The 24,122-nt window shown below is 26.6% G+C and overlaps 3 protein-coding genes and 1 long non-coding RNA gene across 4 annotated transcripts; 2 read left to right on the forward strand and 2 right to left on the reverse strand.

The window, feature by feature from the left end:
* Window positions 1-1,167: 1,167 nt before the first annotated feature.
* LOC114123203 (40S ribosomal protein S12, mitochondrial) lies at window positions 1,168-1,972 on the forward strand. The gene is made up of 2 exons (XM_027986099.2): window positions 1,168-1,466; window positions 1,536-1,972. Exons 1-2 carry the CDS (start codon window positions 1,418-1,420, stop codon window positions 1,898-1,900), a joined length of 414 nt encoding a protein of 137 aa, XP_027841900.1. The 5' UTR covers window positions 1,168-1,417; the 3' UTR covers window positions 1,901-1,972.
* Window positions 1,957-3,453, reverse strand: LOC114123201 (39S ribosomal protein L2, mitochondrial). The gene is made up of 4 exons (XM_027986096.2): window positions 3,067-3,453; window positions 2,745-2,999; window positions 2,443-2,655; window positions 1,957-2,254 (listed from the first exon to the last, which is right to left on the reverse strand). The coding sequence occupies exons 1-4, from the start codon at window positions 3,296-3,298 to the stop codon at window positions 2,043-2,045; spliced, it is 912 nt and encodes a 303-aa protein (XP_027841897.1). The 5' UTR covers window positions 3,299-3,453; the 3' UTR covers window positions 1,957-2,042.
* A 168-nt stretch (window positions 3,454-3,621) lies between these two features.
* On the forward strand, window positions 3,622-6,326 carry LOC114123202 (proteasome subunit beta type-7-like). Its single transcript, XM_027986098.2, has 6 exons — window positions 3,622-3,872; window positions 4,889-5,068; window positions 5,134-5,284; window positions 5,355-5,522; window positions 5,603-5,754; window positions 6,004-6,326. Exons 1-6 carry the CDS (start codon window positions 3,811-3,813, stop codon window positions 6,101-6,103), a joined length of 813 nt encoding a protein of 270 aa, XP_027841899.1. The 5' UTR covers window positions 3,622-3,810; the 3' UTR covers window positions 6,104-6,326.
* A 2,759-nt stretch (window positions 6,327-9,085) lies between these two features.
* Window positions 9,086-15,057, reverse strand: LOC126549098 (uncharacterized). The gene is made up of 4 exons (XR_007603250.1): window positions 14,946-15,057; window positions 14,421-14,875; window positions 11,128-11,401; window positions 9,086-9,667 (listed from the first exon to the last, which is right to left on the reverse strand). It is a non-coding gene; the product is annotated as an uncharacterized LOC126549098 (long non-coding RNA).
* Window positions 15,058-24,122: the final 9,065 nt, after the last annotated feature.

Below are 24,122 nucleotides of genomic sequence, written 5' to 3' on the forward strand. Positions count from 1 at the left end.
AATTTCGACTTTTGTCATACGAAATAATATGATATATCTTAATACTAACTTTATCTTATCTTATTCTATTTTATTTTATTAAAATTACAATATTACACAAGAATAATGCATGATATATCAATACTTATTTATTATATACAAGGTATGCCCTAGATATGACGTACAAAATTAATAGACTCAAAAATCATTTTTTCAAAATAATCCACGTGGTCTGAAGAAATCAAGAAATTGTATAGCCATTAAAATTTCCGATATCCCCACTACTATTTACGGAAACCATTTGTACATAATATATGTGTAGGTATATAATTTAAAAAAAAGCTGTCATAAATATTGTGCTAAATGTAAGCATAAGATTTAAGTTTTTAAAAAGTTATTCTTGACAAAGTTAATATAGTATTCTTAGAAAATATAAGGTTAAATGATAATAATAATAATAATAATTGGTAATAAAACAAATAATTATGCTACACATACTGATATAGGTACCTATTGTATTATAGCAGGTACCTATTTTAATGTTAATAGTAATTTGCAGACTTACTTACAGTTTACGAAACAATAAAAGTACTTAGTGGCAAAAGTGGTTTGAGACGTTTGAGTATATACACTTTTTTGAGAATTGATCAGTTCCTTCGTCAGTTGAGTCGTACATTGAAAGTTTAAGTATTTTATTAAGTCCAAATAAGTTTTTGTACGTAAATAGAACATAGGTACAAAAAAAAAAAAATAAATAAATAATGATTTGAGATTTCATTAATTCATAATTATTTTTAGGTACCTATTGATTATATATTTTATATGATATTATAAATTATAATCAATTATTGAAATAATTTAGGTATGTACCAGTAATTTTGGATAGGTAACTCAAACATTTAATTTTTAATTAATATTGATAAAGCGACAATTTTTTGTCTAAGAAATACATTACTATATTTTTACATCTAATTTTTTATTTTATTTTGTGTTGTTTCTTTTTACTTCGGAAGAACCATGAACTAAGATTATACATGAGAAGAACTAAGGCAAAATTATTACCGTTTTTATTTTTTATAGGCAAATTAATTTATATTGATTAATTTACATTACCTCATCTGGCAACACTGAGATTTTTTTTATCAAAGTTTGTTATCAAAATAAATAATTATTATCTATCGGCATGATTTCGCTATTGGTGTATTGTGTATACATTATAAGAAAATTATAAAGTAATATTAATATTTCTCTATGATTTTGAGTACTATTCAGTAATATTATATCTTAAAACCTATTTCTCAAACTTTTAATTATACAACTACTTTTTGCTGTTGGACTTATAGTACTTCAATAGCTCAGTGAAAATTAAATTACAGAATAAATATTATTCGAAGCGAGCAGTATAATTTTAAACCGAATTAAACGAAAATATTTCGAAATGAATGTTCTATTACAGGGGATGAAAAATTTAGTTCTAAATAAACCATGTAAGTGTTATCATAAATCAATAATTTTTGTTTAAAATTAATGTTAGAATTTGTTTTCATAATACTTAGTGGGAGAGACGACTAGATGTATGGCATCGCTTTATCAAATGCACAAGACTGGTCCTCATAAAAAACCAATGTTCAAACGTAATCCACTGGGCGATAATCCGTTTTTAAAAGGTGTTGTACTGAAAACACTTATAAGAAAACCAAAGAAACCAAATTCGGCCAATCGAAAGTGTGTCTTAGTACGATTAAGCAATGGCAAGGAAATGATAGCTTATATACCGGGTGAAGGACACAATCTTCAAGAACACAACGTTGTATTAGTGCGTAACGGGCGATGTAAAGATTTGCCTGGTGTAAAAATAACATGTGTTAGAGGAAAATTTGATTTACCACATGTTGTAAAAAAAACACAGACAAATTCTTAGCTCAATAGTAATATAGATCATTATCAATTTGTTTTGTATATTAGTCATTAATAAAATTAAAATGTAATATAATTTTATTTTATTTTATTTTACACATGTTTGGTATAACAGTTTATAGTTCAATATTCTAAGTACATATATTTCAAAACAAAGCACTTAGTTCTAATGTAACTTTTTCTAATTTTTTTGGAGCAAGTTCAGTTATAATTTTTAAGGGTGGTGGTGGTCTAATTTTACGGCCAAAACGACCAGTTTTTCTTTGCCACAATCCAGACCGAGGGCGATTACCCAATTCACGGTTACGATTTGGACTGCCGATGTGTTCTTTAAAGTGATTTGCATTTGATATTTGTCCTGAAAACAAATTATAATTTGCTCATAAATTTTAAAGATTATTTAAATTTAATTAATTTGATTAATTTTAATATATTATCTCTATTAAATATTTGGCAATTTCTTAAGTATTAGATCATTTAAAAATATTTAACATAACATTATCAGAAATGATAATAATAGTAAGTTATACAATAATTTGAACTTACCAATCGATGCCATACAATGTTTAGAGAGTGATACTTGTAATTTTGATGGCAACTGAACAATGACCCTGTCGTCAACTTGTCTTAATATAGTGGCTGTTGATCCAGCTGTCATTACATAATGAGCCCCTTCACCTGGCATTTTCTCAATACAGTGAACTTTTGTTCCCTTAGACAATGCACCAAGTGGATATGCATCTCCTTCATTTGGATTAACTATAAGAAGTTATGTCAAAGATAATTATTTTCAGTAGTACCTATGTTTTAATTTAAAAAATATCATAAGATAATGAATTATGGTATACCTGGAATGCGAGGAATGTAACCAGATGTGACCAACATGTCTCCAGGTTTCATATTAACAGTTGCAATAATGTATTTTAAATTTGTGCCACAACCAACTAATGCTACTTTAGCTGTTCTACAGCCACAGTCCATTATTTCTAAGACACGATCAATTCGAGGAGCATCATGTTCACCAGTTGGTCCAAAACGTTTTAAATCAACCCAATGATATTTCTGTTTGATACCACCACCCAAGCCCTTGACAACGACTCGACCTGAAAATTATATGATTATAAATCTTACAGTAATAAATATTTGTTGTTTTAATATTGTTATAAATACCAGAGATCGGGTCTCGGCCCGCCAAGTGTTTATTGTTCAATGGTTTTACGGTGTATTTTTCGGGCCATTCAATTTCCCGTCTGAAGTTTCTTGACTTTGGACTAGGCAACTCCATGTGTGTGAAATTCCATTTGTGTCTTACAACATTAAAAAAAACCGAATGTATGGTCTTCAACTTCGTAGGATCAAATACAGAGAAACGCAAAGCCGGCGCTAAAAATGAAACTGACATTTTCGCAACTTTTAAACTTATGAATATTATTTAAATTTATCCTAACATCAAATAATACGGCCCGAAACCGTGCCTGGTATTTTATAACAAAAATTTGAAGATTTCCAATTTTTTTTCTTTTTTAATTATTGGACATTATTAGACACAATATCAATTATCAATTCTGAAACACCGATAATAGATATTATATGAAATTATTTTATTATCAATAATGATAAAACTAAGAATCAAAGAGGTTTGGTATATTTTTGATTTGAGTTTATTACATCTTTGACAATGATAAAGCGAAATTAATCTTGACAATATAATATCTACGACCTATTAGTATAGTAGTATACAGAGTAAGATATATAGTATAACTACTGGTATAAGCGTTTTATATTTAAAGTATTGAGTATCTTAATGATCATTTAATTAATTAATAAGTAAAAATTGTTTTAAACCGCTTCCTCTGTTGAAGGTTTATTACTGTTTAAAATATTAACTATCTTTAAATTTTTGTCTCGTTAACAATGGCTTTAAACTATAGTTCTATCAACGATGACGAAGCCTTTTCGTTCCGAAATCTTGAAAGGTTTGTAAGTTTTATTTAATTTAGTATGGTTAAAAACATTCATTTTATAAACATTCTTATAATCTCAATTCCTAAGATAATTTTTATAATTATAGTGATTCGTTTAAAATATTTAAGCTTGAATGCTTAGAAAGTTAGATATACCTACCTACTTAATTTTATAAATAAAGCAGATGTATAAATTATTACTATTAAACTATTACAGATGGATAGTCACTTAGTAATGTATTTATTTTACACATGTTTAAGAGTTATTTTGACAAAAAATATTTGAATTTTATCTTAATATGTTTAGGTAAAATTTCAAAATATATATGTGATATGTAACATAATTATTAATACATTAATGCGTATTAAATAAAAAAAAATATTCATATTTATTATTTGCATAATTGCGTTAATTGAGTCATAATGACAATGTTAAATGATAAATTAATGCAAAATATACCAAATAGGTAGGTAACCTATAAAACCTTAAAGTAATAGCCAATCAGTGTTTAAATTGAAATAGGTTCAATAGAATTTTTCCTATGTTTTTATTGTTGATATTTTTATCTTAATGAATGTTTCAACAAATTTAAGTTTAAAAACTTTGAAAAGACAGTATAGGGTAATGTTATAAATAATAGGATATTATTGACTTAATAAATTTGAACTGTAAGAAAAAAAAAATAACTATTTTTTTTATAAAATGTTACTGTCCATTACTAAATATATTTATTTTTCCAACAAAGAATGTGTTGACATCAGTTAATTATTTTATAAACTAGTTTAATTATTTATTAAACCAAAATATTAATTACTAATTATTTTTTAAATATACAGTTAAGTGAATTACCTTATTTTTTTTTTACTGCTTGTAAAAAATAAATTGTACTCGTTATGTTCCTAAATCACGTTTTAGAATGTTTTTCAACTTAGCACACAGTTTTGATATTTTCATACTAGGTTATTAATTTTATTAATAATTAATTAATAGTTAACCATATTAATTTTTTTTTTTTTTGGTTGTTTAGAAATGCAAAACTTGAAAAAATAGGACTCAAAATGCCGAGTTTCCGAAAAACAGGTACTACAATTGTGGGAGTAACTACTCGTGATTGTGTTATTTTGGCTGCTGATACACGCGCTACATCTGACACAATAGTTATGGAAAAAAATTGTGAAAAAATCCATTATATTGGAAAATATATGCAGTATGTAAACTTGAAAATAATCAATGTTTGAAAATTATTATATTTGAATTGTTTTACTATTTTAGTTGCTGTGGTGCCGGTACTGCAGCAGACACTATGCAAGTGACTCGCATGGTATCTGCTAATGTTTCCTTGCAAGCATTTAAGTTTCCTGATGAAATGGTTCCTGTTGCATTCGCTGCTAGGTCACTTCGTCAGTATCTTTTCAAGTATATGGTAATTCAGCTTATATTTCATCATTTCTTGTATTTTATCTTAATTTTTAATTTTTTGTGTTTGATTTTAGGGATATGTTTCAGCTGCTTTAATTTTAGGTGGAATTGATAATAGTGGTGCTCATTTATACTCAATTTATCCTCATGGTTCAATTGATAAATTGCCTTACATATCTATGGGGTCTGGAAGTATGGCAGCCATTTCAGAACTTGAAAGTCGCTGGAATGAAGATCTAACAGTAATAACAATTTTGTATTTTAAATTTGTTACTTAAACCTAAAACTTTGAAACTGTTTGTTTGGTTAAATTAAATTTTAGGAAGAAGAAGGAATGAAATTGGCATGTGATGCTATTTTGGGCGGTGTATTTAATGATCTTGGTTCTGGAAGTAATGTAGACCTTTGTGTCATCAAAAAAGATGGGACCCGTATGCTTAGAAACTATCTGACACCCAATAAGAAACCAGCTACGTACGGTTTTTTTTTTCTATAATGGTCAAGTGTCGATAACTTAAAATTGGTCGAATTAATATAAATTTGACTTGTATATTTAGAATTTTATACCTCAAAATTAAAATATAGCTTATAAACACTTGAAAGGGAAAAGCAATTTGAGCTGTTATGTTTTTAAGTTATCTAAACTTGATCGTAGTATATATTTAGTACTTATATTATTGTTGTCTTATAAGTTAAAATTATATAAAAACATTTATTTTTTAGTGCCAAATATGTTTATCCAGCTGGTTTGACCAAAGTATTATGTAGAAATGAAATAAAATTCCAAATTGCTGAGGAAACTGTCATGGAAGTTGATGCTTAACTTTTTCAATTATACCTATAATGTATTAAGATCCAATCATAAATATTAATTTTATATACATTTTCTAGTTTTTCACAATATTTTTTGTATTTTGTTGGCAAAATACATTTTTATTTATGTGAAATACTAATACTACTCAAGTGTAATAAAAATTATATTTTATAATAAGAAAATATGTTATTTATTATTTTTTTTTAAATACATTTTTATGATTTGAGATTTATTATTTTTAAAAAATTTATATCAAGTAATTCAAAATTTTACTTCATATATTATTATAAATGTTGGTCATATATTTTTGAGAGAAATTATCATTTTTAAATTAATACACTAAATGGTAGATAAGTGAGTATTATTTTATTATTATGTAGGTTCAGTAAGATTAGGTTAGGCAGAAGACTGAGCAATATCACAATTGAAAAAAGACGTAGGAATTAACACATACACTGGATTAAATTTTGACATATCGATATCGATTATGATCATATTGACATAGGATTGATTAGGTATACAAAACGAAAACCTTCTGTGTTACAGAGAGAAAACTAATAGAACACTTAGGTATCTAAAAGCTTTTTAGTCTATAGTATGTCTATATTATATGTTAAAATGTAATTTTAGTGGGTATTTTTTTTTTTAATCCGTTAAAACATTTGCCCGTTTGGATAATTCTCGCCAATGGTCTCCCAATAAAATTGATAACAGTATAATCTATAAAAACACCTACAATATATTATGAATTATAATATTCTACAAGTATATAAGTACTACATAGTGCAATATTCAATACTCAAGATTGAATAAAATAAAATTATGCAACAACACATAAGATGTACAAATAAATATAAGTAGATTGTGATATTAAAAACGACGTTATATGGAAAATGTTGCAATGATGAACAGTGTGAGAACTTGAAACGCCATAGCAAAACAACGATAAAGGAGACAGCAGGTGCAAAGATGACATTGTAAATTTGAATTTGTCAAATAGCAGATACTCGATTAATGATTATAATAATTATAATATGCAAATATGCGATTGGTATGCGTAAACAGTTTTCTAAAAGATACTTTTTAAAGTATTCAAACTTTGATACTTACTTAACTTTTTCTTCTGTTTAAATGTTTTGAAAATATGTATTTGAATACTTGGTGGATTGAGTACTTAAGTATAACTACACATATAATGGAAATGTATTTATAGATATTTTTAAACATTTTCAAATTGTCTACAAACATTATTTTTCCTCATTATACCTAAATCAAATGATCAACTTTATTAATTTTAAATTAAGCATAAAATGTAATTATATATAATTATAAATCACGCATCTGTATTCTTTGTCAAGGTAGGTATTTGAATTGTCGGTTTAGTATATTATATTATAATATTTTCTTAATATATTTTTAATTGTATTTTATGTGATTGTATTGAAAGTTCACATTGAGTATTGACAAATAATTCTAATTTCTTTACTCAATTATTTAATTGAAATAAGTCACAATATTATGAAAATTATTTTATGTCTTGTAAATTCAATTACAAAAATAATTTAATTTTAAAGCTGTCAACATTAAATTATTTTCCTAAATATATAATATAATATAATATAATCAGTCGTGATAACCACGAGTTCTATATATTGTAATCTATAGTATCATTATTTAAATGAATAATAATTTCAAGTCGCAACATATAACTCTAATTTGATCTTAGAATATATTTAATTGTTATTTGTTATAGACATAATATAAAGTAATTTTTCGCTAATAATATAATATTATTATACTTATTACTATTACTCGTTGTGATATTATATTAATATATTGCCTATAAAAAACTGTAGTACACGTCATAAAGCAGAGGTCTAAGACATATGAGTACCTGAATTGCCTATTTAATGCGCCGTGTTATGCCAATTTTATATTTATATTATTTTAATTCCTACATAGACATAATATCGAATACTATAAATTATGAAAAACTAGTAAACAATTATTCAAAAAAAAAAAAAAAATTATGTTTCAGTTAATTTGGAAGTAAATGACAAAAATGCATTCGTTATGTATTTAGCCAAAATAGTCTATAAGGAAATGAAACTGACAAAAAAAACATTGAGGTGATGTATAATACATAACAATACAATTGTTACTTTTCGTATATATAACTGTTATACACGTACACTTGCTTATATTGATAATATTTCTATTTCCTTTTTATCTCAGCAAGAACAATATGTAGTTAGATTGTATGAGATAATATTTTTTATCGGTTTAGAGAATTAAACTCTAACTAGACTTAGATACTTGCAGTACTTTGCCTGTTTCAGGTTGGTGTCGTCATGTGCGAGTGCGACTAACGATATACACACAAATGAATATTATTTTAATGTTATTATAGTCTGTTGGTTATTGTAGAATTTTTTTACTTGTTCTTTTGAATTTTAAATCAATTTGTAGATACGAATATTTTTTTTATAAATATTATCAATTTTAATGTTTTTTTTTTTTTTTTTTAATAAATTGGAATATAAATGTTGAATGTAATTATGGAAAAATTGGGTTATGACTTCATCTAATTTTAATATTTTTTAAAGGACTTTTTTTTAATAAGTAGATTTCAAGAGTTTGATTGTTAGTGTGGCCATGTACACGTTAAACTATCACGCTAGAGAAGACACTCCACACGTGACTGGCGCCGGTATCGTGTTTCACGAAACAAACACAATGGTTATTATTATGCGCGTAGCCGATATGGTCTTTTTTTTTTTTTAAATATCATAACATCATCATTATCACTATCGTCGTATTAAAATAATAATAATTATATTATTATATGTATACACCTTTTGGATACACACACTGTTGTAGCGGCAGACCTGCAGAGACTGCCGAGTCTCGTCTCCACGGGGCGGCCCGCATGCACCGCGAGATCGGGTTTTTTTTTTTATTTTTACGAGGGCTATTCATAATAAGTGTCGTTTTCGTTTTTTTTCGTCGTCATATTGTTTTATATATAATATTATAATAGCTCGCGTATGCCACCACTACCATCATTATACTGCTACACGCGTTTGTATAAAGGTAGTAAGTCCACAGCTGAACGTCTATACCACATAGTGTATTATTATCGTATTACCCTTTTTTTTTTTACATAAAGTATAATAATATATAAATATTGTATAATATGTGTTATGCGTGTTGGAGAAAGATTTGTTACGATGAAAAAAAAAAATCCGATCCCTTGGCGGCGGTGTCAACACGTGCGCGCGATGTCATTGCAGTACTTACTTAGTATTGTGGTGATATTAACGGTGTGATCAACTCGGAAAAAATTATTATGCATATATTACCCTTGTAGTATTAACACGGTCACGTATTTTATTATTATGTATGCGTGTTGTGTATAGAAGAAGTACCAAAGAAGTTCCATTTCTGCAAAATAATTATTATATTACGACGTATTGCTATGTACAGATAACAAAGTGATGCACTAGGGATGCTTATTGTTCATCCACTTTTGGTTCTTAGCAAAAAGACGAGTGTATTCATTTTTTTTTTTAACTGAAAAAAACAAATTAAATTAGCAAAAAATGGAAATTTTTACTCGAAACTTCTACTCAAAAAAATTATTTTTTTTTTTATGTAATTTAATAACGAATAGTGAATAGATAATTGAAAATTTTATCAAATATTTATGTAAGAATTTTCTAATATTATCACTTTTCTGAGCTACTTATATACATGAGAAATTTTCGATTTTACTTAATATTTTTCAACTATTGTCGATAAAAACATTCAAAACACTTGAAAATTTAATATCAAGTTCCTCAGATGTTGATTTACATATTAAAATGTAAGTATCAAACATATTCTGTAGTCATAATATTTTTATATAATCATTTAAATTTAGAATTTCGGCATTTTTCAAATACGTGTAATGTAGTTAGAAATACAAAAAAGTTTTTTTATATCTTAGTTTAAAATATAATAAAATGTTCCTCATAAGTTGTTCTATTTATATAAAAAAAGTTTATCGAAAAGTTACATTAATTTAATGATGTTTGAAGTATAAAATTGTATGACATTGACCTTAAAATAACTATTCCTCATCCAACGATTATTAATAATTTGTTATAATTTTAAAATGAATAAACATAAGTATTGACATTTCCATACATGGTAATGTTTCAAAACATTTTGATTCCTTTTGACTTATTTATAGACATTTGAAATTTAAAATCTTATTTTAGGCTTATTTCTATTACATGTCAATTTATTATTTTTCTGTCGGTTAAAAGTTTAAAAATTTAAAAATAAAATGTATAAAATATTTAAAATACATTTATTTTATAACAATTAGAAATTCAAATTTTAACAATATGATTCATCAATATTGTGAATATTTATTTTGTAAATTGTTTTGTTATGACTAATAAGTCTTGAAAAAATAATACTAAATTCCTCATGAGTATTTCATAAAAAAATATACACGATTAATTTTTTTTAAGACATTTGAACCTCAATTTTAACCAAAACTACATAAGCAAGGATTACTGTACAAACTATTACATATGTTACTGTACATCTTCAAAGGTACTATATAGAAGCTGATAAACCAGCTAGGCATGATAGCTATTATAGGTACTAATGTGCAGTGACGATTAACTATATATGGATCATATCCCAGATTGTCTCAGATCGGGAAGTGGAATAATAGTTTGTTTTTTTTTTTAATTATTGAAGGTATTCATGTAACATTAAGACATACCTAATCGTAATATACGATGATAATAATAATGACGATATATTTTTTAAAATTTATATATAAATATAATATTAAAATAATAATTTTTTAATAATTTTGAAATAATTAATTTTTTCATATTTTTATTTTTTATTTGGTTGTATGTATAATTTAAGATTGTCTATTTATCAAACTGTTATTTTTCTTATTATAGTTAATAATTACTTATTAGATATAAAACATGCGTAACGTAGCATGCCTAATATTATCTACTTACATGTATGCCAATTATAATTAAATATCACGTGTCTATCATCACGGACAATTCGAATATCATACTCGACAATGTATATACTATATATATATATACGCATAGGAATTTTCAGAGTGTATGATTTGAATTTTCTATAATCGATCGGTATTCGCACGATTTTTTCTTTCGTATCGACGAGACGACTATATACGGCCGGGCACATCAACAACATTTTTATTGGAAACTCGTCTTCGTCTCTCGCTGCTGTGCAAACGCGTGTCACATACTTCATCGGATTCTGCAATATGTTATGAAACGCCTTTATACCGCTACTATATGGAATTAAAATCGTCGAAATTTAAAATGAAATGTGGAGCGTGGACGGAATTCCGGCCAGAACATGTATCTAAAAGTTTTTTTCCCATTCATTTTGATTTTTAATTTAGTAATAGATGCTAATTATAATCATCGTTTTTTCATTCAAAAAGTAAATAAAAGAATACATTAATACATATTGCTATAGGTAGTAAATAATAAAAAATAATACTTAATGATTTTATTATGTATATGTTTTCTATTAATGATTGACGGTTGTAGTAACTACAACTCTTCAAAGCATTTTCTTATAAAATGCTATACAAAATAACATATAATAACGTAATGAATAAGATTAGTTTTTATTAGTAAACGGATTTTAAATAAGAGTGAAAAAAAATATCCATATTAAAAAACAATAATACGAGCATAAATAGACAATTTGATGTACTAACAATATATTAATTTTATTAATTTGGTATTTTCCATTGTATACAAAAATAATGAACCATAAAGTTATTTTAAAATTATCTTTAAATATAGTAATAAATAATAATTATATTATATTAAAATTTTTTCCGATTCAAGAGTTGCATTTAAGTTGTTAAATAGTACACAATTTCGTTATTTATATACACCCAACTCTGCACAGTTAGAGATGGTTTAAACATACGATAATTATAGTCATAAATCGAATCAATTTTGCTAACACTCATCATGCGTCAGAGTAGAAGAAAAAATTGTTGGCACGGTGGCACAGTTTTCATGAATCGTCCCTGCAGCAGCAGTAATCATTATTTATTTACCGTCATGTACACAAGTAATGCATTAAGTATTTTTCAAATCGTTTGTTTCCAATGCAAAATATAGCACGCGTACAAGCCTTTACTTTCCGTAAATACCATTTAACTCCCGTCGCAGCTTACGTCAACCCAATAACTATATGCATTACGTATGTAAGTATTAAAGCAGAATAAAAAGAGTGCCAAGAAACTGTCAATGACATGACTGCTGCAGCAATTTAATAACAATGATTAACATTATTATGATTTGCATATTGGCGAGTTATTTTAAAACTAAAACACGTGTTATATAATATTGGAATATAAAAAAAAAAGAAAATTAACCAAAAATGTTAAAAATCGTAGGTAGATAAGTTATATGTATATATTATTATATAGGTATTATTAAAATATGTTATTCTGGAATGAAGGATTATACAAGGATTAGTCTGCTAAAAGTGTATAACAATTACCCATGTATATTGTATATAAATAATATATATATAATATATTTATATTCCCCATGATATGACTATGGTCAAGTTGGTGTTATTTTATCATCATGTATCGTATTAATTTTTTATCGAACCTGTATTGCTCGTACACAATTTTGTAATATTGTATAATATTATAATGTATAAAGCCCTTGCCGCAAAAGCTCAAATTTAATAATAAAAAAAAAATTATCAGTACGATTGTAAATGTCTAGAATATAATATTGATTTGTTATGACACTTATAACTACCTAATATCGACCATTATTGTCTAGGTTAGTGGTTCTTAACCTGTGGTCCGCGTCCCCTGGGGGTCCGCGATGCTCATGTCCGGGGTCCGCGGCAGCCTTAATACGTCGTGACAAAATATAATTATAAATATGTATGTTTTGTTATGTCTACTTATGTAATTATAATATAAAATATTTATTATAATTTTAGTTATGTTAATATGAGATGTAAAAAAAAGATGGTATTCGAAAAAAATGAGTAAGGGGTCCACGGTGTATAAAAATTTTTCATAAGGAGCCCGTAATCTACAAAAGGTTAAGAACCACTGGTCTAGGTTATGTATTATATTATGTAGTATAGAAAACAAAGGACTAATTAAAAATTACGAATGATCGTTTAAATACGCAACAACACAATAAAAATATTATCGTATTGGTTAATAAACCGATATAATATGTTGTTTTGAAATAAAACACAATAATTTCTCCTACATATGTATTATAATACTATAATAGTGGTATGCGGTACATAGCATAGATACATAATATTATTATTATTTTGTTACGAGCTGCCCGCGCTGACCTCTGCACGACTAAAGAATCCAAACCATATAATTACTTCTAGGAATGGGCATATGTTGTGTGGAGTGCGGTCGGCGGGTTTCACAATAATATATGCGAGACTTTTGGAACGCGCTTACTGGCGTTATGTATACTGATCATAATAATATAACGTTTATTAAAAATATATATTATATTCCTTGGCAAATAAAAGTTCGATACTGTCTCGATCATAATATGGTGACCCAACAACCGGATTAAAAGAGTGGAAAAATAGAATAATCGAGGGAAATGCAATGGGAAAATTAAAATTACACTAAAAAAAAAACAAAAATAGATGTATATTATGTTTTTACAATCATACAGTCCTTAATAAATGTCACTAAATATTATTTCTGTGTCATTGTCTTTTCGGTTATTTTATACCATTTACTGTATCGTAACAGAAGACGTATTAACCGAAACAAATCGTGTAAATCAATCATTATGATAAAGAATAATTTATTGTAGACTAAATATTGAAATGTAATAATTTTGTTTTGATTTCGTGTACCTAATTGTTTTATTCAACATTTATGACTCATTAAAATGCCAATAACATTATAAAATATGGCAGTTTTATATATGTATTACTCATATCAGTATTTAAATCAATATTTAATTTTGTATGATTATTAATTTAATCTAATAGTATAGAGTATAGATCGTATTATAATCCTTTAAAGTGCAAATGTGCTGAATGGCCTTTATCCTGTATCTCGGTTTGTGATGAGGGGGTAGCAGTGCGGCATTTTGAAGGCGTCTGAGCCAATCTATATACAGTATACACTCATACATATATATTATGACTTATGAGTAGACAGGACGACGTGTCATTGGCGCGAAAGAATAACGACAGGTATAATTTATAATATTATATAAGCAGAGGTACCTACGGTGTAAATAATGATAATAACGCCGCAGACGAGGTCGGCGACGATCGCAGTTCTACACAGTTGCAGTCTAATGCCGATGCCGCTGCTGCTGCTGCTGTTGCTGATGCGAAGAGTGCAGCTCGCCGACGACGGTCGTGGACGGAATACATTAAACCGACCGACGTCGGCGGTGACGACGACGACGACCTTTATGGGAATAAAACACGTTTGATCCGTCGGAAATTTTCGATTTCCGAGCATCGGGCACATTCCGCGAGAGTCGCACGACAAAAATTCGCAATCATGGTGTTATATATTATTATTGTCATCTTAGCAACTGCTGCCATAGATGATGGCAAAGTGCGTGGCGGCGTCTTCGTTTCGCTGGACAGAGCCTGCAAGACCAAATGTACTCAATCACCAGGTAGCATCTTATGAATGTAGCTTCAAATATTTCTGATTGAATTTTAAAGTACCTAATAATAATAATATATACAATATAATCACTTTATACTATGTGTTTTACTCTAAAACGTGTATTCTTACATGAGATACAATTCCACCACAGTAAATCCTATGTATTATTTATTCTTCACCCATCCAAAAAAAAGAATAAAAAAATACTGCTCTGGTCGATTTTGGCTCTTTGGAGTCTGGGGAAATAATATTAAGAAGTCCACATAGGGAACAATAGATTTATAATTTCTAATTTAATATAAATTATGTATATAACTAATATATAAGTAGTGGTTAAATTTATTTGTACAGTAGTATTTTTAATTTAGGGAATATAAACTAAAACTATAATCCAATACAATTATAAACAAATAGTTGTATGTATTTAATTTATATTTAAAATGTAAATGTAAATGTTTTCATATGGTTCAAAAATCTTAATAACATATATATATATTTTCATTTAAAACTTTAAGAGCATAATTATAAAAGATAACGTTTATCAATATTTATATAAATAGAATATAGATACAATCATTTAAAAATGTTTAAGATGTATTTGAAATTTATCTGGGAAAGAAATATAAAAAGAAAAGAAATACACACTAGTACACCATTTATGAGAAGTATTTATTGCCAAGTTTAATCAGTTATTAAATTATTTAGTATTTGAAATGTTGCTTGAATCAATATAATATTTTTATTCCAATAATTTTTAAGTTAATTAAATACAAATACTATTAGGAAACAATACATTTTACTTACCTATTTGCAATACTAAAACATACAAAATAAAAAATATAGCTGTAAAATTATTATTTTTAAGATTTATAATAACAATAACATATTTTATTCGGTGTTACCGTATGGCGATTACTTGTATAACATACTTTGTGAAACAAATTTGTAACTTATAACATGTGTAATGTGTACGCTAAGCCGTCAATGTACTATGCCTAGGTATTATATGGACATTATTGTAGTCGTGACCAGAGCTGTTTCGCCACGTACGAATTAATTTACTCTTATAATGCGTTTGCATTGCAGTAGTGCACGTTTCTTGTCTGGCCTGCATCTGTCTTATTTGTCAGTATCAGTCATCTATACTACCTCTACTACTACTACTAATAATAATATATATATATATTAATATACCAATACTCCTGTTATAAGCGTCGTCAAGATGTCTACGAAACTAAGTGCAAGGATTTTCGTTGTCAATTATATGTTATTAATAAAATATGGTAATAGTATGCTATATTATAAGCAGCGAACGAAAAGATACTACAACTGTATATGTTTAATTCATACAATCACATTTTTATAATTTTTAGCAACACCTGGAAATTATTTTTAATGACGTATCAAACCAGAACTATATTGTATCGGATCCTTATCTAACCGGTAATATAAATTTAAAAAAAAAATCTAATTTAGTAAAATTAGGTTAAATATAATAATACCTACTTTATATTTATATTTCATATTATAAACTTAAAAACTATATATTATACTTAGACACATAAAGTTGGTTACTCTAATTTAACGAATTGTTATTTTGAATGAGTTAAAATTGATGTCTATATTGCTATGAAATATATCGTAATAATATTCTTGTAGTACTAAAGTAAAATGAAAGTCATCTTGAAAAGTTTCGTCGAATTTTATGGAGAGATAAGATATGGATATATATAATAAAACGCAGTTGTGGACTGTGGGAACCATCAGCAATAAGACAGTTCAGTTTGAGAAAACATGGGGAACATCCTTAAAATAATCCCTTAAATCCTGTAAATAAATTTTAAATATTTTTATTTTAAAATTAAAACATTATGAATAATAATAATAATAATAATAATATGATTGGTTTATTATGTTTGTATATTTGTTTTTTTATTGCACAGAAACAGTAACATATCACTTTTATATTTTGTCATATAAGTTCTAATATGAGTGATATGAATCAAATTTCAGACAGCAAAAGTGAACACACGATTTCTTTCAATATAACATTAAGTTGGGTACATATTTATCATATATACTACAGGTAGGTAGTAAAATATAATATAAAAAGTGCTAATACATGTAGGCGTTTTATTGCAAAAGTGTGCTTTTGCAACATTCGACAGTTTATGAAGTTATTTATTATTGATTTAGGCGAAAGTACAAATTATTGCGCTAGAACAAAAACGTGTCTATAGTTATCTACTGTTTTATAGTTTATATAGTCTTTGATAAGTGCGTACTATGCATTAAATTGATAAATAATCAATAAATTAACTCAAAATGAAGGATTAAAATCATTACTTTTTTTATATAAATACTATGCATACTAGCCATACTGCACTGAACTTTTATAGTTTAATAAAAAAAGCTGATTAAAACTCTATAAAGAAACTTTTTACTTTATTTTCAGACGATATTTAGTTCAACGGAAATAAAAATAATAATGTATGCATGAAACTCGAGTAAAGCCACAGTCTATAAAATGATAAAACTGAGTCTATAAAAAAATAAATAATTATTCATAGTTATTTTGTATGCAATATATTTTTTGATTTTTATTTAGTGATATACATTTATATGTACATTCTTCAATATATTTTTACAGTCGATATATAAGTGGTTCATTGAATACTTATTTAGTTTTGTGTACTAAGTTACATTTTGATTATATATTTAATATTATAAACAAAAACATGTCATGAACATACAAATTGTTTTTTTTTTTATATGTATTCCGTAATAGTTGTGGATATTTGTTATTTATGATTTCCATTTAATACATTTATTCATCATAATTTCATGACCATTTCTTATTCCTATACACTAACCTAACATATACTATTCGAAAAATATGTATATTAATCAGATGTGTTAATATATATGTCAACTATGAATATTGACAAAAAAAATATTATTCCATTGTATTATAGTAATGTTTTGAATTATTTAAAATTATTTACTTCGAAAAATATTTTTATCAATATTGCATACAATGGATTTTGATCTTGGAAAAGTTATTGTTTGTTTGTTAGATTATTGTTGAATCAAAATGTCTAAACAGTTATTTAACGGAATTTTTTTTTTTAATGATTTTATGTTTTATGTTTCAATATGTATAATTAACTATGTCTCTATTTAGTCCATTGAAATGATGGTACGGAATGTCAATGTTGAATTATTTTTCTCTTTCTTTCTCTTTTATAACATTCATTATATTATTTTATAAATTATCTATTTACATTTATTAATATTTTATAACTATACCTAAATTATGTAAATGATATTATTGTAATGTAACTAAGACCAAATCATACTACATACATGAATAAATAATAAAATCTTTATTTTTTTACCTTTGACCCTCTTGATGGAGATAATATATTATTATATGACCAGCGAATAAATTGCCATCCCACATAACCCACATATACTATTTTTTCACACTTTAATCTCTTATCCGTATTGATGCGGAAATGGTAATTATTTTTGTAAGGATTACAGTATAGGTCCAGAGAGTTGAACGGTAGTGCATAATGAACTATTTTCTCCTCTTTTCTAGGTTTTTCAAACCTTTCATAGAATAGCACAAGATTAACCCACTGTTATTAGCTGACATTTGATAAATTAAATAAACAGTATTGATGTATAAATTGTATATTATTGTATATATAATGTATATTAATACGATTTGGAGTATAAATTGTACATTTGCCATGCAGAAAAAGGTAGGTATTTAAATTCCAAATAGACATAGATGAAAAAAGTTTTTTTTCCAAAACATTAACTGGTATTGAAGTTTGAACTTTCAGTAAAGAAATCTTTGCCAATACATTTTACATCATAAAAAATTTTTTCTTCCTAACTTCATTTTTTCATTTTTGTTAAATTATAGGAGGGGATAATTTGTTCAAATAAAATTTGGTTTATTATAAACTAAAACTCAAGCCAGTACACAAACGAAATTAAATTTTTCATATATTATAATATTTAGTATTCCCTACCTCCTTTTAACTTTTAAAAATTATTTTATAATTCTAAATCAAATGTTACACAAAAAAAAAAAAAAAATCGATTCAATTTTCAAATTATTTTCTGTGTAAAATTTAAGGAAGTTCATTGGAACGAATACAGTTCTATTTTTCCCAGAATCGATATTGTAGAATAATTCTCTTTTTATTAAATAAACGAGTCGACGTAGTTATACTTAAGTATATTTAAAATACCTCCAATATGATGGGTGATAATGAACACACTTTAAATTATATATAAAGAGTGATACACCAAGCATAACCACTCGCCTCTATCTTCCATGAAAAATGCATTTTTTAATTATTTTAATACAGTATTTTGACATTTCAAGTGAACTTAAAATTTTTGTATTTAAATTTAAATATTAGATATTTTGTAACACGTCAAGCGTATCCTGCGGCGATAGAAACTTATGATTTTCAAATAAGAATCCATCTTTTTCACTATAAATAATTGTATGGATATTTTGTTGTAAATATCTGTGTATAAATAAAAATTGATTGAATAATTCATGAGCTATTAAAATTTTTACAATAATAATAATAATAAGTCGTTAGTAATAGTTTTACAAAAATATAAAACAGATGCAATACATAATATAACATTTACTCTACTCGAGCTATTTGATTTTAAAACAAACTGAGATATATGTATATATAGGCATATATTATATGTTTCTGCTAAATTGATTACAGTAAAAAAGAATCTCCGTCACACACGACACTCCTTATTTTAAATTCTATAAACGATCCATGAGTCTTTAAAAAAAAATTCGATGTAATTATAGAAAATTAAAAAAATATTCAAATATTTGAACGAATCAATTTTATCAGAGTGTAAAAAAGGGATATGCACACGGTCGTCGAATCACCCCGTGTATTATGTATTATTATAAGGTAGTAGTCGTGTATGCCTAGGACGGAAGACGAACGATATAATACTAATAATAATAAGTAGGTAGAGGTATAGGTAGGTAGGTTATGTTATAATAATATATTATATACCTATGTACATAATAATAAGCCGTACGGCAGTATTAAAACACGGTTTATCGCTGCCGTCGCCTGGCCATAAGGCGCCAAGAAGCCGTCCCACACGCGTGCGGTACAGCCGCCGCCGCTGGAGTCTGCGTGCGTATGCGTGTGCGTATCTGCGCGTTTTTTTTTTCACCGTCGTTCACGTCGCGGCCACACGTACATAATAATATTACTATCGTTATTATCATCATCATTTATACGCGTACATAATAATAATATCTTGCCGTGCATCGCGGCGACCAAGACGACGACCGAGGCGATATAAGACGACCAAGACGATACCGAGTCGACGCCGCCGCCGCCTCGACCGTACAGCCGCCGTTGCACCCACAGACGTCTCCACCCACGGCATCCGCAACACCCGACCTCTATTACATTAATATTATTATAATATAATATAATATAATAATATATCTATGCAGTGCTGCGCCGGGTGGTGATAATGACACCACCGGCAGCACGATAATAACGATAATAATAATATTTATTAAAAACGAATCGATGCGCGCGCAGAAAGTGATCACTGGAGGGCGGATGTTCGTAGTGCTCCAAAAAACTTTAACGTAATATTATGCTTTATACGATTTTAAAATATCAAAGATATATATACCGTTAATTAAATTGTTTAAGTCGACTATTTAAATGAGGGTCAAGAGTGCGGGAAATTTCTAATTGCGTGGCGCGGAAACCGTGCCGTTCGAAAACAAAATATAAAATCATTTCAACGATTAAAAACGACTTTACAGTAAAAACACGATCTTTTCCCGTAAAATTGTTGGATATTCATCATTTTGAAACTAATATGTCTTAGAGGTCTGGAGGTCAAAAAAATATTGTGTAACGAAAAGAGTAGAATATTTTTTGGTTTTCCTAACATTATATTATTTCACGAGTTAAAAACTAATTGGATGACATGTTTCCAAATATATACCCGTTTGAACATTTACAAGCACAAAATAATATTTCGTACTTTTCCTACAAGTATCATAAGCTATTTTAATTACATAAACCTTAAATTGAGGATCTTAAGATCAGTTATATGTGCTGTGGGCTGTCACAAAACATAATGAATGAACTGATATTTTCCCCAAAAGAGAGAAACTAAAGGTTATTTTTATTTTAAAAAGATAAACATTATTTTGGTGGAATTAAACAACAATTTTTAAATAATTAGCAACATTAAAAAATTAAATTTAAGAAAATTAAAATTTATTATCAAGTTTAGTGGCGTAGACAGGAATTTTCATTGAGGAGAGGGGGATATAAACTATTCCCCAAAAAACTAGCTAATTTTCGTAAAAAATAAATAATTTTATTTTTTCTATTAACGGTATAATGTATAAAGTATATATAAAAAAAAGGTCATGGGGAGGATCCATCCCATTAAATTTGATGGAAATTGCAAGTATTTAAGGTTATTTGTTTTTAAGTTACGCAAAAAAAAAATAGATATTGTCAATGTTGGATTTATTTAAAAATTTCCTTTTTCTCTTTATTTTTTTTAAAAAAAATTTTTAATTTTAACTTGTAAATCATCAACTAGATCCAATTTTCTCCCATTTCTCCCAAAGATCTACTCTTCATTTTAAAAGACGAAAGTAGACTTCTTATCGTGTTTATAGACACACTCACACACACAAAAAACAATACAACGTTGTAAAATCAATACATTTATCGCTCCTTTCAGAATAATATAAAACATTGTAAAAAAGCATATTATTTACTAACTAAATTTTGATGCTTAGTTTCGAGTAGGTACCTAAATATATATATATAATTATATATATATATTATACACGGGATTCTAAATACAAAAAATAATATAGTCATAAAAATACAAATATAACTTATAAGTAGTAAGACTGTTTATTTTGTTGCTGGCTGAAAATAAATAATGCACTACCAAATATTGCCGATGGTCGGTATCCACGTAGCGGCATATAAATAATACATTTCTAATAACAGTCTACTTTAAACTTTGATACTTATTTATTATTTTGTTATTAAATTCTAACCATTCAATAAAATTTTTTTGTTTTTGTTTTATTAAATTTTTATTGACTTATTATTATACCATTTAAATTTATAAAATATGTTTATTATTATTTTAAGTATAGTAATGGTAATACTATAGTATAGTCTAAGAAAAAAATTAAAATGAATGCAATTATAAATTTATATATACAATATATTTCTTTGATAAATTTTTAAAAATATCAAAACTATAACGCTTTAAATGATTTGAAATTATACAGGACAAATATTTATTATAAAATGCTCTCAGTAGATGAGCGTTGTACCATGGGCGTGCTTGCTAGATATATAGAAGAATCTCACGCACATGTGTAAGGTTCAAAATGTTCTAATTATTAATATTAATCCCCATCATTTCATTTTTGTGATTTAAAGACTATAAGATACTTAGTATAACTTACACGAATATAAAAGAATTTAGAAATAATTTATAGAACGCTGCATTTAATAACAATTATTTCACGCAGGTCATTAAAATATATTGAATTGTGAAATTAAAATTACTAACCTACACATATCTAGTATAGATACGAGTATAACTTTTACCATAATGATTATGATAATGAAAACGTATATTTTTGTATATATTTTTTTAATACTAGTGCATTATTCTTAGAAAAATAAAATAATACTTAAAACTATAGGATTCAGGATATTATACACAGAGTACGAGTTGATTTCCGGGTACCTGTTTACTTAATGTATTTTAATATTTCCATTAATAGTACACCAATAATAGGAAAATCAATTCGTACATACCTTTAAATAGTCCGGAAATAAAACTAATACATACGTATTCGTATCACCAAATGCAATAATAGGCTCAATACAAATATTTAACTTGGTCATATTTACTGTCCAATTTAATTTTCTAAATTATTTGATTGATTACTAGACGTAGTACTAGACAATTAATTACATTTTATGTTTAATTTTAGTTTAAGAACAATGGTCCCAATTAGTGGAGTGATTGAAATTTTTCCTGAGGAATTATATCATAGTTATCAAAATTATATTTAGTCATTACAATGATATTTATTATGCTAAATTAAGTTTATTAAGGGTAGTTAGGTTCTAAAATATATATTGTGTATCATGGTTTATACTCGTACATGTTCAACACGGCTCAGGGCTCTAAATAGATAATTTTAACAGATGTACGATTATAATTAGTAACTTATAAATATAAAATATTGATAAATTTTCATCTATAAACAATAAAGATATCCGTAAATATATTAATATTTTTAATTTATATATAAAAAGATAACTTTCTTAAATTGTTTGTAAATATTTTGCAGTTCTACATAAATCATATGTATTACTACCAATAGTTTCTGTACTAATATCAAAATTTAAGAAAATGTCACACATTCTCATTTTGCTATATTATTATTTATATGTTACATGATGTTTTTATGTTTTAAATTTGATTAGACAAGCTCGGAAGACTCAAATGTTGTAATGAATTATGTAGAATCATCTTCCGATGAAGCGTATTCGTATACCACAACATTAAGCGGTTATCCCTAGAGTACAACAGACGATGAAATGGAAGAATCAGATCTGGTATTGTATTTTTTTACTCCATTAAGATGATTACATTTATTCCTGTGCGTCATAAGTACATACAGTACACTTTCTTGTAACAAATAGATCAAGTTTTATATTTACTATATATTGTCTATCCGAAAACCGTAATTATTAAAATTAGTTACTACCACTAAATAATAATATGAATGGAGCTGATTACCTAGTTGAAAATTATTATTTTTCTGAAATTGAATAAGCTCTGTTGATGTTGTTCTGCTATTATTATTTTTTCTTTATGACTATTATTATAATATAGAGTCTTAATATTGTGTTAAGACATTTTTTTATTTTTAATACTTAACCATAAGTTTGCCCTTCGTCAAACTATTTCCATGGATAAATTACGTACGGGCTGTTAATTCTTTTAAAAATAAATATCACTATTAGGATAAATATCTAAATCATCCGACCCCTTATTAATCAAATATTAGTAATAATTTCTATACATTTTCATTGAATTACGATTATGTACATTATATAATTTGTGATATCGATTGATTTTATATATTGTGTAATTTTTAGGAATAATAAATAAGATAACTCGAAGAAGCTGTTAAAATATCACCTT

Source organism: Aphis gossypii, chromosome 1 (genome assembly GCF_020184175.1).
Source record: "Aphis gossypii isolate Hap1 chromosome 1, ASM2018417v2, whole genome shotgun sequence".
NCBI lineage: Eukaryota > Metazoa > Arthropoda > Insecta > Hemiptera > Aphididae > Aphis > Aphis gossypii.